At 45.4% G+C, this 18,207-nt stretch overlaps 2 protein-coding genes across 2 annotated transcripts; one reads left to right on the top strand and one right to left on the bottom strand.

The window, feature by feature from the left end:
- Positions 1–11,009: 11,009 nt before the first annotated feature.
- Positions 11,010–12,873, bottom strand: EDB93DRAFT_1330877 (uncharacterized protein; the record flags this gene model as incomplete). Its single annotated transcript, XM_041455182.1, has 2 exons — positions 12,566–12,873; positions 11,010–11,167 (listed from the first exon to the last, which is right to left on the bottom strand). The coding sequence occupies exons 1-2, from the start codon at positions 12,738–12,740 to the stop codon at positions 11,010–11,012; spliced, it is 333 nt and encodes a 110-aa protein (XP_041304057.1). The 5' UTR covers positions 12,741–12,873.
- Positions 12,874–14,999: 2,126 nt separating this feature from the next.
- Positions 15,000–16,653, top strand: EDB93DRAFT_782259 (uncharacterized protein). Its single transcript, XM_041457455.1, has 4 exons — positions 15,000–15,246; positions 15,305–15,922; positions 15,973–16,130; positions 16,188–16,653. The coding sequence occupies exons 2-4, from the start codon at positions 15,305–15,307 to the stop codon at positions 16,564–16,566; spliced, it is 1,155 nt and encodes a 384-aa protein (XP_041304056.1). The 5' UTR covers positions 15,000–15,246; the 3' UTR covers positions 16,567–16,653.
- Positions 16,654–18,207: the final 1,554 nt, after the last annotated feature.

The following is an 18,207-nucleotide window of genomic DNA, read 5'->3' as shown; positions in this document are numbered from 1 at the left end:
GAATTAACGCTGGGCGGAGACTAGGACTCGTACTAAGGTTATCACAACAAGGATGATAATAAGCAGGTACGTCTTGGATTGCTACAGTGTAGAAACAAGAGGTTTGAACTAAGGAACTATCGACCAAGACATGCTACCTATATACAACTATTGAGACGGAGATTGAAACTGAGTTACAACTACTAGCCAATCATAAAAAGAGAAAGGGAATCGTACCATAGAACATTGTAGAATATTAAAGAAGCATCACGTGACCATATCTTATCTTATCGTATCTAATCTAATCTAATCTAATCACAATCAAAGAACTCGTCTTCTTCATCAGTCACATCGAAGACACGTGTTGTGGGCGCCAAGGGTATTTCTGAACTGGTAGACGCTTTCGGGGTAGGGTTAGGGTTTGTCTTAGGCGCTGTGTATTGGTGCTTAGGAAGATTCAGGAAAGAATAATGGTTCGTTAAAGGTACTCGTGACATTACCCCCCTCTCTAAGGTGAGTGTCATCACGAACGAATGAAGGTCGGATATTCTTTTCTCTCCATCTTTTGAAATCTTCCGTAAACAGTACTGAGCCTTTGATTCTTTGGTATTTTCTGGCTGCAGCCGTGGGATTCTTCTTATGGAATTCCGCTAAAGGAATTGGGGCGTTCTTCAAATTTTCTTCTGGCTCCCAAGATGACTCTTCCTTCGGGTATCCTTCCCATTTCACTAGGTATTGCAGCTTTCCTCGGAACAATCGGCTATCTAGTACTTCTTCTACAGCAAATTCTTCCCGATCGTCAATCAATTCTGGAGGTGGTCGGTTGGGAGGAGGATGAGGAATTAATCGAGATGCGTGATATGGCGTAAGCAATTCTACGTGGAAAACCGGGTGGATCTGATATTTTTCCGGCAATTTCAACTTGTAGTTCACTTCACCAATCTTCTCTAGTATTTCGAAGGGACCTAGACGACGATCTGACAGTTTTTGACTCGGACGACGTTGTTTGAGATTCTTCGCGTCAAGCCAGACCTTGTTTCCTATCTTATACTGAGGTGCTTCTTTTACTCCTTTGTCATAGAAACGCTTCATGCGCTCATTGACCATCTTAAGAGTATTTTCAGCATCATCTCTCGCTTCTTTCATCTGATCAACTCTCTCATCGGTGGCAGGGATTACGGACATGGAGTTTGGGTGAATCGTGAAATCTGGGTTATACCCATAGAGGACTTTAAACGGACTGTGACCGGTTACTGTGACTGCATTGTTATGTGAAAACTCTGCTATCGGCAGCCAAGATATCCAATCATTCTGTCTGTATGATGTGAACATGCGCAAATATTGTTCGACTTCTTGATTTACGCGTTCAGTCTGTCCATCGGTTCTGGGATGATAGGAGGTTGATGCAGACCATTTCGTTCCTAATCTTTTTGACATTTGTCCCATGAACTTCGATATAAACTGAGTTCCTCTATCTGAAATCACTTTTTTCGGTGTTCCGTGATGTTTCCATACATTTTTTAGAAATAGCTCGGAAATACCCTTCGAGTCTACGTCTTTGGTGGTGGGAATGAAGTGTGCTTGTTTCGAAAATCGATCAACGACTACAAAAATGCTATCACACCCTTCACTCTTCGGCAAATCCACTATCAGGTCACAGGTGATTGTCTGCCAAGGTCCTTCTGGAACTTCATTTGGTTGTAAAGGCCCCGTTGGTCTACTCGGAAGCACTTTCGTTTGTTTACACCTATCGCAACCATCTACGTAATTGTGGACATACTTCGTCATTGAAGGCCACCAATAGTTTCTGGAAATCAATTCTAAGGTTTTAGCTCGTCCAGGATGTCCAGCCGGTGGAGAGTCGTGAAACAACTCCAATATCTCTCAGCAGATCTCTTTGTCATTTGGAACGTAAACTAATCCTCGGAATAACACCAATCCATCCTCCACATTCCACTCTTCGATTCCTCTACGCAATTGAACCGGTGCTGCTTTTAGCGTTTCTAACGCTCTAGCGACTTCAGGTTCTCGTTCTGTGCATTTTCGTATCTTTTGGAGTAATTTTTCTTCTCCATGCACCAAAACTTGACCTCTTTTAGCAGCTTTTACAGTAAAGAATTCCGGTTTTAAAAGAATGCGATCTGAGTTATCGTTTTCTACCCCCCCTCTATGGTCTGATCTCCGAGAAAGACGGTCTGCTTTGTCATTAACCACGCCAGGCTTGTGTTGGAGTGTAAATTCATACTCCGCTAGGAAAAGACTCCATCTAGCTTGCCTTCTGGTCAACTTTTGACTCGTCATGAAATATTCTAGGTTCTTATGATCCGTCCATATCCCAACTGGGTGAGGTGCTCCCTGCACATAGTGCCTCCACTCTTCTAACGCTCTAATGATCGCTAATAACTCTTTGTCGTGAATGTCATAATTTCTTTCTGCATCATCCATTGACTTAGAGTAGTATGCTATCGGATGCCATAATCCATTTTCCATTAGTTGAGAGAGAACTGCTCCTGTTGCGTAATCGGAAGCATTGGTCTCTATTTTCTTTTTCTTCTCAACATCTGGCATGACTAGAACGGGAGCTTCTGTGAAACGTTTCTTAAGTTCATCAAAAGCTTTCTGCTGTTTTTCCGTCCAGTCCCACTTGACATCTTTTTTAGCAGATCATTCATTGGTCTGGCTATCTCCGAGAACCCAAGTATGAATCTTCGATAGAAGTTGGCAAAGCCCATGAATGCTTGAATATCTTTTACGCATTTGGGAACAGGCCATTTCAGTACTCCTTCTACTTTCACAGGGTCCATCGACACATTGCCTTCTTCCACGATCAACCCAAGGAATTCGACTTTAGACTGTTCGAAGCTACATTTCTCAGGCTTCAAGAACAGGTCATTCTCCTTTAACCGTTTCAGGACTTCTCGTACCACCTTTCGGTGCTGCTCCCTATTTCCATTCGTAAAGACCATTATGTCATCAATATAGACGACTACTGTTTTGCCATCTATTAGGTCTCTCAGAATTTCATTCATCATAGTTTGGAAGGTTGCAGGCGAGTTCGTGAGTCCAAAATACATCACGGTCGGTTTGTGGTGACCAAACGGCGTTTTGAAGGCCGCCTTCCACTCATCTCCTTCTTTCATGCGAATATTATTATACCCCCATCGTACATCCATCTTAGAGTATATTGTGGCACCAGTTAAAGCATCAATTAAATCTTGAGATCTCGGTAGCGGATACGCATTTTTCACCGTCTTCTCATTGAGCTTTCTGTAGTCCATCACCGGTCTTAACTTGCCATCTTTTTTGGCCACAAAGAAGAAAGGTGCTGCTACTTTTTCTTCTTCATCTTGATCTGTCATAACAGGCAACAAGCTGGGTACGTCATCGACTTCTTCTGACTTTTTCTTTTTCTCAGCCCTGTTTCGGAGTCTTTTCTCCTTCTTAGTTTCACATTTCACCGGGCACCGTGAAAGCGAAAACTTCCCTGCATTTCAATCAATCTCAGGATTGTGGTATCTCAACCAATCGATCCCAATGATCACATCATTGTTTCCTAGATCTGTAACCATGAATGCTACTTTTTCTTCTTCATGGTTGCCGATTTTAAGACCTAGTTCTGCGAAATGGGTCATCGATCCCGAGGCGTTAAGAGATCCATCAATGTTTTTAACTTGGATCGGACGCAGTAATTTTCTACAACGAATTCTGTTCTCCTTGACAAATTGTTCGTTGATAAAGAGCGTGGATGCTCCACAATCTACAAGAGCTTTCAAATCTGCAGATTTGTTCTTTCCTTTCAGCGTAATGGGAAGATAGAAGTGTTCTGATTTTGTCTTTAAATTTACTTCTTCTACATCCGCAAAATTCGCAAGGATCGAGTATCTACTGCCCGACTTGTCCACCTCTTGTTCCTCCAAGATTCTATTTCTTCGAGAAGCTTCCCATTCTTTAAACCATTTAGGCGGTTCTGATGCTTTTTTGGCAAGTGCATCTGCCTTGGCTTTTATCTTAGCCAACATTTCTTTGCCTTCTGGTGATATGGTCCAGTCCTTGAACCATTTGGGAATTATTGATTCCTTCTTCTTTGCTTCTCTATGAGCTAGGAAATCTTGGAACCAACTAGGAGGTGTGGAGTTATCTGAGGGAGGAGGGGAATTCGGAGTTCTGCAGTTTCGTGCAATGTGATTTGGCTTTCCACATTTGTAACAATTGAACGGCTGTTTAGGCCCATTCATAGCCTCATCAAGTGCGTGAAACTCATGCAAGGAATAGGTTTTCTTAGTCATTGTACCAGTTGTATTCTGGAACCCGCTTTACTAATGACGTAAGAAGTTTGAAGGGCGAGTCGTAACGGCCCTTCCGGAAAAGGAATAATGAAGTGGTGGACAAGTCGTAATGGTCCACCTGAAAAGGAATGATGATTAAGGGAGAGGGAAAAAGGAGTACGTAAATGGAAAACTGAAGCGGTCCCCGATACTAATCGGATCTACCACGTACTTCAGAGTCAAAGGGTTCTTTATTCAACCCTACTGACACTTCCCTATTTACTAACTAAAAGAAGTGTACGTAAACTACACCTTTGTTAAGTGAGAAAAACGCGGTGTGCTTCGTGTGTGTTACTTCTCAATCACCGACAAGGGTACGGACCAAGGACAAGTTATCACTCTTCCAGCCGAAGCTTACAAGTGCGAGTCTCACTTGGACACCGTATCTAAATCCTCTTGGTAATGATGGTAAGACTATCCGCAGATGCAACAGTTCTACTAAACTTAACGGAAAGGTACTACGTGCGTATGAAGAAAGATGTAGGTATGAAAGCAACTATAGTAACGTTGAGCAGGCAGGGTCTTGGGCCAGCACTCAAAGTTGTAGCGAGACGCCTAATGTCGTCAACACCTCCGTATACTGGCGGCTGCAATGTAAGGCAGGGCCTGGTATAGGACTACTAACTACAAAAGACTATTCGTAAAAAGCTCAAGCGAGCAAAGGAAAGGGGTTTCAAAGAAAAGGGTCGCGGTTGTTTAGACCGGGCAAGATAAAACGTGTAATGATGTTAGACGTATGTCTCGCGCAGATATGCAGCTGAGAGACACGTGTAACGACGAGTAAAGGTGATCGTTTGAATCGTTGGTTAACCTAATGGTCTACCAAGTATTCAAAGGATATAGTAGTGGATGGGAGCGGTATGCAGGAGTCGGAGTCTCCTATAGTTCAAACCTAATGTCACAACCCAATAACGAATTAACGCTGGGCGGAGACTAGGACTTGTACTAAGGTTATCACAACAAGGATGATAATGAGCAGGTACGTCTTGGATTGCTACAGTGTAGAAACAAGAGGTTTGAACTAAGGAACTATCGACCAAGACATGCTACCTATATACAACTATTGAGACGGAGATTGAAACTGAGTTACAACTACTAGCCAATCATAAAAAGAGAAAGGGAATCGTACCATAGAACATTGTAGAATATTAAAGAAGCATCACGTGACCATATCTTATCTTATCGTATCTAATCTAATCTAATCTAATCACAATCAAAGAACTCGTCTTCTTCATCAGTCACATCGAAGACACGTGTTGTGGGCGCCAAGGGTATTTCTGAACTGGTAGACGCTTTCGGGGTAGGGTTAGGGTTTGTCTTAGGCGCTGTGTATTGGTGCTTAGGAAGATTCAGGAAAGAATAATGGTTCGTTAAAGGTACTCGTGACACGGCCTTCATTAACTGTAGAGCAGAGAAGGTGGATGATCCAAAAGCATTGCGGCACAAGGTTGATGTGATTCCCCTGCTAGAGAATGTGTGTTCAGAGGGAACTGCACTACCTTGAATCGGTAGATAATCGCGGGCAATACGAGCGAGTGTCGGATATTGTAGCGAGTGTAGCTAATGAATAATGTCAGTTGAGAATGTGTGAATAAAAAAACAACTTACCCCCCACCATACAACGACATCATCTGTCTCTTCTAACAGCGAAGTAAGATATGAGGTGAGTTCATGATGGGGGTCGCGCATGTGAAGTTCTGCGGCTTGACGTGCCATGACCACATCATGCATCCAGGACTGGCCATCCTGAACGGCTTGCAGTACTGGTACTTTCAGCGGCACACTGGCTTGTGCTGTGGTAGATGGCAGCAGGGGAGCCTTGTGATACTTATCGAACTACGATGTACATAATTATCAGCCGCTGGTAGAATACATTGAAAAAATGAGACTTACCACAGCTTCAAAACAAGCTCTCCCTCTCCCAACCTTTTCATCAGTCCAACAGGTCTCGACATAGGCCAACTTGAAGTTAGGGTCCAGAACTGTAGGTACATTAGAAATGGCACTCAAGAAAAAAAATGCTACTCACCCAGACAGATAAAATACACATCTGAGTCGCTGGTCTTCTTGTAGTATTTGTCCACATTCTCGAGGCCACTCTGGATTGCATCAGCAATCGATGCGTATGTGGGATCATTTGCCATCGTCTGCCATGTGTCAGCAAGACATTCAAGTGTGGGTATTGTGAGCCAGGCTGTGGGATGTGTCGCTGAGGAGAATGACTGTTGCGCAGTCGCAGGCTCCTGTAGTTATGATAGCTGTAAGTAAATAAATGAATAAATAAACAAATCAAATACCTTGAGGACATTATGAACCAGTCAGATTTTTTTCCAGTTGGCTCGATCGAGTTTGAAGTCACTGTAAGATTTGTTGCACAGCATCGGGACTTCGTGACTCTCATCAGCAAGGAGAGTTAAATGGTTGACGGCCTGAAAAAAACAAGGCATTAGAGATATTGAAATAAATAAAGACATTAGAGAACTCACCAGGCGGTGAGAGAGAAAGTGTTCAAGGCACTTATATAAAGATGCCCAGCGTGTTCGCACCCAAGCTAAGATCTCGCAAACAGGGATGCCCTCTTCCTTGCAACACTTTTGGAAGAAGGCTCTGGCTTGTGGCGATTTGCAAATCTATTATATTCATATTAGAAAACAACTCAAAAACAAGAAAAGGAGCTCACCTGTTCAATAAGAGCAAGTGCTTTGCCAACGGCATCTGCCACATCAAAACTGTCCTCGGTAATGGCTTCGGGATCACATTCTAATGTGGCCAGCTGTTGAGTTAAACTGTCAATGTCAGCATCATCACCATTGTCTATAGCATGACGGATCTTCTTGAGTAAGGTGGCTTGAGGGGTAGGCGCAACCGCATCAACGAAGTGCTGTGCAACAAGGTTGAGGATGTGCTCTTGACACTGAATGCAGTGGGCACCTGGTAGCCAATCATTGCCGCCCTTGTTTAAGACCTGTCCGACTTCTTTCATGGCAGTGTTGTTGTTTGAGGTGTTATCCGAAGTCATCCAGCCAACCTGCAAAGTAAGGTCAATAAAATGGCATAAGTAAATTTAAAAAAACTTACCTTCTTGTGAATCTTGTACCTATCTATGGTCTTAATGAGTATGTGGGCAATATTTTGGCCACTATGGTTGCCTTTGATATGACTGAAATCAAGCTGCTCGCGCATCAGCACCCACTCTTGTGGCTTATCAGGGGGGTTCCAGATGTAATGGCCAGTGACGGAAAAGAAAGGATCCCTGATGATAGATGTCTATGAGTCGAACATCATGGACACCATGCTGTCAACATGCTATCAGAACTGCATCAATAATAGTTAATAATGTGAATAGAATAAACTTACAGCAAGGCGCTCCTTGATCTTTTCGACGATAGTATTTGCGCGAGACTTGATGGTATCAGTGAGTTTGGTGCAGTGCGGGATATCTTTCTTGGATAGAGTTGAATGGGTGTACAACAGCAAACATCGGAAAGCTGGTTTATCAACCAACTGGATTGCCTGCCATAATGTCATTAAACAGCAATGCAAATAACAAAATTAAAAAATGCACCTCATCTTCTGTCACGATAAGCTCCATTATGTACTCCAATAACCCATCCTTCATGAATACAGCAGGTTTCAAAACAAGATTGTGATCAAGAGTTTGTTGCATTGCAGTGAGGTTTTTGCCAGGTGGGATTGCATGAGAATGCATGGTGATGCCCGCAGCATCGCAATGTGCCTTGTACACTTGAAAATGGGTGCGTCTGTGGCGAACAATGTGTGTTCGTAGCATTGAGGTGCCTCCGCAAAACATATGCTTGTGTGCTGGTTCACCAGCGTCCCTTATCCAAAATCAAAATTGAATTTAAATTAAAAACAAATGAAAACTTACTTGCACAGTGTACAGACCCATCCCTCAGGGATATGAGTGAATATAGTCTGGATGTCTGCTGTACAATCACTTTTTGAGACCTAAATGCAAGTGTCAGTGAAGGAAGACAATGATGAAGATATGACATACTGTTTGACTCGCAGTTTGACTCTCAGCCTCATCATCATCATTATCAAGCTGGGGGATCAGCTCATCAGATGATGATTCTCCTGGATCAGGAGCAGCCGAAAGGAGATCTTCATCAGCCATATCTTCGTCATCAGAGTCCAAAGGTGACATGAATCGCATGGCGACTTTTTTAGATGCTGGGTGCTCTGTAGCACTAGATGATGTGCGTGCATGCTTCCTTGTGCCTGAGGACGAAGCAACATTGTCAGTGTCACGGATGCGAGCTGAGGGCTTTGAAGGGCAGCCAGAGCGCTGAGAGCCTGCAGTGACGGTTGCTAGCATATGTCCAGTCTTGAGTAGAACTGAGAAGGCATTTTTCTTGGGTTCCATTGAGGGCACATTGTCGTCAGGGCCATTTGATGGAACTGGTGGCAAGGGCACATCGTCATCAGGATCGTTGTAGAACGTGATCTCGGACACGTCCTTGAGGGTGCCATTAGCATTGAGAGCGTGGGAGTCTGACATTTTCAGGGAGACAACTCACAGTTTCATCGTCACGACCTTGTTTTGTACACAGGGCAAGGAGAACACATCTGCGCACCACAGAATACTGGTCTCCTAGGAGATCAGTTACAGCAAAAAGCCTGTGGAGGATCATAGCGGCCTAGGAAGATGTAGTTAAACATATGTCAGTTGATTAGATGCTTCAGAGTTGACTTAGTTAGTACTCACCTTGAAAAAGGCTAAAGGCAGCCTGATAATACAAATTCTGGTTGAAGTCGAAGGGTCGAAGTCGAAGGTAGTGCAAATCCCAAAGATCGATTGATCAGACAACAACAACATTGAAGTAACAACGGTTCGGAATGGTTTGGGTGTCCCAAACCAGAACGGAACCATTCCAGATGACCTAGAACTGAGAACCGATTTTGGGTCCGGTTCTGGCTGGTGAGAGAACCACAGACCGAACCCCAGAGAACCAGACCACGGCAGCACTAGACAAGACACATCAGGAAAACATCAGGTCTCTTAGTGTCCCTTAATGTCCACTTACTCAAGCTAAAAGATAGTAATTCAGAGAACTGCCAGAAAGTTGAAAAAAGGCCACTCGTGCTCTGTTTCTTCACTTTTTTCTTATTATTCACTCATTTTTCACAACTTGTGAGGGATGAAAGTGGTGTCTTATAAAGCACCGCGCCATCTATAAAAGTTGTAAAAATGGATAAAAATGTGTAGGGAAAGAAAGATTAAGTCAAACAAAGTACAAGTCATGCAAAAGCCTTGAACATGTGAGTAGGATACGAAAACAATAGAAAGTGGAGAAAAGTGATGGGAAAGCAAGAAAAATTACCGAAAAACAAGTCAGACAGATCAGATAACAGAGTACAAGGCAACCGAAAGATATCTCTATCGAAGGAAATATGAGTTAGAGCCTTGCAGGATGGCTTCAAGTCCCAGGATGCAAACTTACCAGAGAAAGGCACGAGGGTCATTTTCAACGGACTCATCTTCGTCAAGGAAACTCTCAAGCCCAGATTTCGACTTCTTGAGGACCTTCCAAGCCATTGAGGCATTACTCGCGACTGCATTGCAAATCCTCATCAAGAACTCGCCACATATTTGATGGCTCCATTGGAAGATGTGGGAGATGTTGTCCATTGGTGGGGGGTAAGTTATATCTATTGCATCGACTAGTAGTTATTTACTGACGCACCTACCAGCATCATTCTGTGGTGTACCCAACACTCTCCCGCATGGCAAGAGATTTTCTTGTGATTCAAGGTTCTGCCACTCCATCAGAACGGGCCTTTTCAAGCGGCAGCATCACAGATCAGAGTTGACACAACCAGCTCACACCCAATATCTTTGAGGTGCTCCAACTGTTGAAGAGTGCTTATCACAACAGGCATATCCAGGCTGCAGCTGAGGTCGCTACTGTTACGACTTGGATGGTATCTGTTGGCGACGCTCAAACAGAGCGTGTGTCGTCAACGGTCAAGGATGTCCTTGGGCTAGCCCAAGGTTAGGGGTCTTACTTGGTGAGGCTTCGGCAAGTAAGATTTGACGCCTATGTCCAAATCGGGTAGCTTATGTCAAGCGGGTGTGAGACAATAAGCTATATCAGCCAAGGCTTACGACACCCGAAGGTTAATCGTAAGATCGTCGTTAATTAGAAGGACAGAAGTCCGACTAGTTAACAGGGGCTTTGCTCGTCGACGAAGTCGATGAGTAAAGATCAAGACTATAGGCTTATCCGTGAAGAGCAGATAAGAAGATAGAATATAGACTGCTGGCGAGGCAGAAAGGATCACTCTGGTGAGAGTAGGAGGTCAAGAACCAAGTAGATTCAAGTTAGGGAATATAGTACATGGTAGCGAGTTTATATAGAGGACAGGAGACGTATTAGTGGGTGATAACTTGTACTACCAAGAGAGGCAATTGGTAAAGGGTATAACCATAAAAGGAAAGCATGTTCGCGTTGAGACACGGGCGAGGCAGAACGTGCTGGATAAGAAAGTGAGTCAAAGGTCGAAATAAGAAGTGAAACGCGCAGGGGCACGATCGTGCAGCTGCGGAGCTATCTATAAGTTGCATGTGCAACTGCACACTGAGTCAGAGATCAAGAAAGGGAAGAGGGCAAAGGGGATGCGTCGTGCATCATATCATAGGCTACCGTCTGGACGGTAAGGGCAAGGGGACTGTCCACAGGATCAGTCAGGTGGTGGAACGGAGCATGGGTATGCTTCGTCAGTGAAAGGATCCGGCCAGATGTACTGGCTCTGCTGAAGCGACAGATAGAGAGCGAAGGGGAATGCGAGAATGACAAGGATGACCAGGGTAAGGTCAGGGTAAGGGTATGATGCGAGGGCTGATACGAGGAGGATTAGGAGAAAAATGGTAGGGGCCCAAGCGTCTAGATGTTCTTGTAACAGCCGCTCGTATTGAGCCCCTCGCTCATGTAACTGAAAACGACCTTTCTGTTGTCCTTACTGATCTTTAGTCTTGCCTTGCATTAATTTCACTTGGCCTTGCTTCACAGTAGTGTACCAGTACTCCTTACTACTAGCTATAGTACAATCGAGTATATTTACAATGTGTTCGATGTTCGAACGCTGAACCGGACATGAACTGGATGCCATGAACGTGTTCATGGCGTCCAGTTCAGCATTCGCAAAATTTGTTGCTGAACCGGACCAAACCGGACTTCCGCAACACTAGGTTATCCTCCCTGTCTATGTACTCCACCAAGACGATGGCATCACCCAAGCGTTTACCGGCGGGTTGCTTTGTGACGCGCAGTTGCCTTTTCGAGCGGAGTCACCCGTCACCTTGGTGGCACACCACAACCCTCATATCGATATCGTCGACATGACCTGGCAGACTGTGACCTGTCGTGGCGCACAACAATCTGAATCGGGTAACATCTCAGTTGAATTTTTGTTCCCACTCCGAATCTCCACGAAGAATTTGTAATGCCCATGTCATTATCCTATTGGGTCATTTGGAATAGCTGCTGTACCGCGGGTTAGTACGGGAAAACTCTGATCCTCCGACACGCGAGTATACCCTAGTGAGAAGAAAGGAATATTCAGCACATAAAACCCAGTCGTCTTCTTACCATTTTCTTCAGAATTATCTTATCCCATATTACACCAAACAATGCGTTTCTCTTATGCGATTGTCCTCGCCATTGCTTCAGCATCATTAATCTTCGCCGTGCCCACTGACGCGGCGGCTGACGATAAATGTGTTAAGCATTGCTTTGATGACGGTGCATGCAAGGGCTGCCGAGACGGGCTTTGCGTGAGTATCAGTAGTTTACCTGGATTTGATAACGTGACTCATCTATACATGACAGGACTTTTTTCTATGCCACTGAGGGCAATAGAAACGATGAATATCAAGTACTAGGAGTGGGCGTTAGAAATCCAGCTTCACATGCCATGGAGAGCGTGACAAGAGCCTCAGTGTACTAGAAATGTGACTGAATGGCGTGTTAGAGATCGAGGGAATGTATAAGGAACTCAGGGGACCAGAAAAACATGTAACGAAAGACGTGCCAACGAAAAAAAGATGCAAAGTCAGAGGGCAAGCGATAATAATGGATGCAATAATTACGATCATCGTAAATGAGAGTAAAGAGAGTCGGACTCTCTAGGGTTGAGCACGGGTGAACCCGCGGGTCGCTGAAGCCATGATATACATAGTACAAACATACATAAATCAACATAGGCGCAGGTGGAGAGTTTGATTGATTAGTACTTACCTTCAAAAAGGCTAAAGGTAGCCTGATTAACCAGTAGTGCAAATCCCGAAGACAACAGTTTGACGTGGAGACCGAAGTTGTCACAGTCGAAGTCGAAGTCGATAACGGTTCGGAATGGTTCGGCCTTGCCGAACCAGAACGGGACCGTTGGGGAAGACCTAGAACCGAGAACCATTTTCCGGTCCGGTTCTGGCTGGTGTGAGAACCGTGGACCGAACCGCGGAGAACCGGACCGCGGCAGCACTATACATGTTCATTTGCTTGCCGTCGGGAAAATAGGAAATGTACGAAATAAATTTGTACTCATGATGTTCACCGTCCGGCTCGGGATGGAGAGGCTTCCATAGTTCATGTCCCTCCAAGGTCATGACTGGCGTCAGAATCAAGTTGTTTTCTGCTGCACCGGGTTGCGTTGAGCTGGAAGCCATCACAGCTGTATTGGCCAGACAGACTGGCAAGATGTCGGATAATGGTTGTATTCGGTGGGCTCTCCTTGCACGATTGATAATGCTCTGTATCGGCTAGGCTTGACCTTGACTAATGTCCAATTCTCACTCGTTCGTGAGCTGGCGCACTTTGCTCAAAACATTCGTCAGTTTATCCGTGCGTGATGCTCATATGGTTTTGGTCTTACCAGGATGTTAGCGAGGACAAAGAGCGATAATGTTCATAAGGACACGCATCCCACGTCTTCAATTGTATCTCCCAGACGGCTGTGCACTGTACATCATGACCTATCATATCCGCAACATGTAACTTTAGTTCACCCACGTGGTCCTCATGTGCCAGGGTGCAAAAGAAATTTAGAGCACGATCGTGACTCGCCTGCGAGAAGAGTTTATAGTAGAATTACAAACCACGGGTTAAAAACTGAAGGCTACAATCTTGCGCTGAGACAACGAAGAGCCGGTTTGATCTCATTTGAAAGCTCACTAGATTCAGCCAGGTCGCATTTTTGAGGAGTTCTGCATGGGCCTGTAAGATAGTGTGTAAACGTGAAGCTGAACCAACCAACTGAACAATACTTTCGGAACAAGAGCTTATCGGGATTCGGATGCTATTACTGACCCCAAACAATCTTATTTTGAATTTCTTTCCTCTTCATGTAATTCTGCTACACGGATGAATCTCAAATGCGTGTCTCTGTCGTCATATCTACAACCATTGCCAAGTCCATGCCAGAACAACCTCAGCAAGTATCAATTTCATCAAAAATGATGCACAGGATTTTTGACACCTACTGCCCACCGCAAGCTGTAAAGCGCACTGGCAGGAGAAGAATGGGAAGGTCGTATGACAACCAAATGATAAGTGATATTCACCTATGGTTGAAACTCATTGGTATTGAAAGGCTCTGAACCCGGAGTGATTGTGACTGGAAAGATCATCTGGCCGACGTTTGGCCGCACTTCGAAAGCCTATGCCAGTGCGCTCGGTGTACATTGCAGAAATAAAAAATAAACCCGTTTCCTCCGGTACCACTTTCTGCTCACCGATAACGAATTTCCTTGCGCATGTTGTTACTCCATCCGATCCAGATTTTTAGACTCAGGTCGCGTTAGGGCTTGCAGATGCCGCTTCTGCGTTGTGTTTGTGAGCTGTAGCGGTGCAAAGTAATGCCAGAGACCATTATTAAAGGATGAAGAAGTTCTTTGGTACTTCCTCGAGTCTATGACATAGGTAAGTGAACTTTTGCTCCTTTACCGTTAACCCTATCGCCCATCCTCTTCCGGGCCAAAATAAGTTCCTTGACTTTTGTGTTGTCGTGTTACTCTTCATGACCACGTATACAAATACTAAAAAGCGATCAGTTGTAGGCTCTCAGTAGGGTGGCGAAGGCGTACCTTTGCGCGAGTCGATCAATGTTGCAAGACGGCGGTTTCCTTCAAGTAGTTTGGAAAGTAGGGAAACAAAATTACCGTCGGTTCTCTTTCTTGTGGAAAAGAGTCAACCGGGTCAGAATCTACGATGTGATGTTGCGATGTACCGATTAAAAGTGTGAGTGCTTGCAAAGAAATGCATTGATAATATCCTTGTTCGAGACGCTTGGCGCTTGAGTCTCCTTCAGTCGGATGCTGGTAGCCGTCTCTAAAATGACGCCTTTGGAAGGTAATACGAGACGTTTGCGTCAAGCCTATTGCACCTCGCCTAGGTTCGCTCTTTTTTCCAGTTGTTGACCCGTCCATCTAGGCTGTTTCTCCTAAAGTACCGGTATAACTCGCAGAAACCTGATGAATCTCATCACTCATGCGAATTAGCCTTGGATCTACGGTTATTCAACTGTTCGCGGAGCCAGAAGATAAGATATGGTGCTCTGATTGGATTATCAGCCTCAGCTGGGCACAAACATCAATAGCGCATCCATAACTTATTTCTCGTCTTTGCTTTGCGGACTTGCCACAAGAATGAACAAGTCAAGCGTGTATGCAAAGCTGGATGGATCGTGCTAAAGGACCATCGTCCTATTTAGTGAATAATGGTGGTCCACATGAAATGTTCTCTGAAAGGAGGGCCCCTGCAGTGGAGACATCTCGAGGACAACTTCAAAGCGGCGGCGCTGGACGAGCGTATAAATATTGCTTCTACAGCCTTCATCCTCTATCCCCAACTCACTGCACTTACTGCTACTGCGAACACGCGCACATCCCCTTGACATTAAAATCAACTATCTGCTCACCCAAGTACGTGTAGCTCCAGCTTCAATACCTATATTTTCTAATTACACCTACTTGCCTCCAGATGAACCAATCCACCACCCCTGTCTCCTCATCGAACGGTTCCGATTATTCCAACGGAACCCAATATATGCCGAACACCGGCATGTATATGGGCCAATTTCACTGGCCCCAGCCCGCATGCATTCCTCATCCAGGCTATGCCCCTGCACACCCCCAATACCCGTATGGCGTTCCAGCTAATGGGACGCATGTCCCATACGCGCCCGTCGCACCTTCGTCTGGTGTGGGTGCTGGAGTTGCGCCTCACGCGTCCCAACCGGGACAAAATGGTTGTCATCCTCCTACAGGAGCCAATGTCGCGTGTGCCACTAATGTTGGTCCATACCCACCGCTAGCTACTGTTGCTCCTCCCCCACAACACCCATCTGCGCCCTTCCTGTACCATCAACCCTTCCCGTCTGTTTCTCAACCGGGAGCCGCGAACCCTTGCGTTCCACCCATGCCGCACCAAGGATGCCTCGACCAGCACCGCGGGTCTGAGCTTACAACGGGCTCTGCTTCCTCGTCTCTCCCTAAAGTACCAAGTTCCCCAGTCGGTCAAAAACACAGTGCGGAAGACATAGAGTGCGACATCAAACGAAACAAAGTCTACGGCGGGATGAAGAACGATCCGTTGTTTGTAAGTTTTCTTTTCACCTCATGAGGTCGCATTCTCAAACCTTGGTACAGACACCCGTGTTAGATCACTTTGGTCAACCCAACGGGACATACAAGTGTTCTAGGGACGGCATGGTACTCAATCCTGAAAGCTATCGCAGACACATCAGGACACAAAGGCACCTAGGCATCAAACTAGAGAAATTCAAATGCTCTGATTGTTCCAAAACGTGCGTATCCAAACTATCGAAACCAGCGTGCCTCGTCATTAATATTGACGTGATCAGGTATACGAGAAAAGATGCGTACAAGAGACACCTGGTCAATGGCAAGTGCGGACAGTCGACAGATGCGAACGCTCCACCGTCGTGCTCGGCTAGTCAGAACTCGACGAGTTCCGCTCCTGCCACGCCTGTGACAGCAGCACCTACCATGGCGTTGACTAACTCCCACCCATGCTCCACGTCCGCCACATCGATGTCCCCGAACATGCAGATCGCACCCCTAGCAGATTGTGTTGCGCAGTCGCGTAAAACACCCAGTCTCGCTGATCCTTCACCACTATCTCAATTGCTAGAGAATGACATGGCCACAGAGCCCGCTGGAGAAGACGACTACGCTAATTTTTGGAAGGCTTATGAGTTCAAGGACGCTTTTGAGAAGTAGTCATATTTCACTTCTGTAACTGACTGTTTCTTTGTTTTGTTATCTGTTATCATTCATTCATGTACTATTATCTTTCCACACACTGCACATTTTTTCTATTCTCTATGGCATAGCGCACTACCCTTCATTCATACCATCACGATTACTATTACTATGATCGCTATTGTTGACTCATCATGGTGATATGGCGATTCGTCGGTTGTAATACACACTTCTTGCATGTACGCGCGAACTGGAAGATCTAAGGAACAATTGAACAGGTAAGATCACACGATCTGTGACATCACCTCCCAGTCACTTCCAAAGACGAATTTGACATGAGATCGACATTAATATCAGAAACGTCGAATTTCTGAGAGAGTATGAAGAGCCTGTCAAGGAGGTTAACGTTGGAAGGTTCTGGAATCTGGATAGTGAATGCTCATGAGGAATGGCAGCGTGGGGGCAATATCTCGGACCGCTGTAGACACCAGAGTCTGGACAGGATCGACAATCGAGAGTGTCAAGCGCTTTAGCCAGTAGTTATCATAAATTCGACGAGTGTAGATAGGATAACATATGCAACGAGCATCGAGCAGCAATTACGGCAACAAGATACCAAGGAACCAGTCAGCTAAAAACAGAAACAACATCGGCCGCTTCCATGCTGTCCAGAATTGTCAATCCCTGGGTGTGAGCCGTGACTTGGAGAGGCAGAAGGAGAAACATAATCCTCGTCGCGTATCAGATCACGCTCAGGGCCGGGAGCACCCGCTGCAGCGTACCGCTATACATGGATGGATGAGCTTGGAATACGACAAAAGAAATAGAACACGCATACCAGTTTACCCGGCGCGAGAGGAACATCGACGATAGTTGGTGATGCATCTGTCTGAAAGGGCTGCCAGGTTGGTAATTGATGTAAGCTGGTTTTAGGGGTTGCGGGAGTATTGATGGTGGACGATTGAGTGGTGGGTGGTGCTGGTGTGGACCGAGACTAAAGAATGTAAGACGAATGTGGGATTACAACAGTTCGCACTCACATTCTTGTCTGGTGTTATAAGCGGATGAGGCAGGGGGGATGTAGCAGGGAACTGCGAGGGAAAATGTCGAGTCAATTAAGAAGCAAACAGATAAAAGAAACATACATCCAGGGGATTACAGGGCTTATCGGTGCGAACCGTGTCTGTGCGAGAAGAGGAAAAGAGCTTGCGCAGAAAGTGGAGGTGAGCATGTGGATCCCTGGTAGGCAAAGGTCGGGGGATGGGAGACATGACAGGTATTATTACTGATTTACGGCGCACAAAACAGGGTGTTGCATCGAACTGTAACGAAGAACAATGTGGTGTAGATAAAGGAAATGGTAGAATCACGTACATTAAGTAAATCAGCATGGGGTGAACGTTCAGATTTACTTCTGTCAGATATGTTAGCATACAAGTGATGTATGTATGCGGGGAATACATACACCAGGGTGCAGTTCTTCAAGCCCAATGCTAGCAAGGATATTGGCCGGAATGTTGCATATATAGATCTTGCTGTCATCCCCAGACGTGTAAGACAGTTGACGCGAATCAGGCGAGAGAACAAGGATCATGGGAGATTTGATATCGAATGAAGCGAGGAGCTGGCGGGACTCGAACATCCATAGCTTGATGGTGT

Source organism: Suillus bovinus (genome assembly GCF_016758785.1).
Source record: "Suillus bovinus strain UH-Sbo-P2 chromosome Unknown EDB93scaffold_66, whole genome shotgun sequence".
Classification (NCBI taxonomy): domain Eukaryota; kingdom Fungi; phylum Basidiomycota; class Agaricomycetes; order Boletales; family Suillaceae; genus Suillus; species Suillus bovinus.
This window is presented reverse-complemented; position numbering and strand designations above follow the sequence as displayed.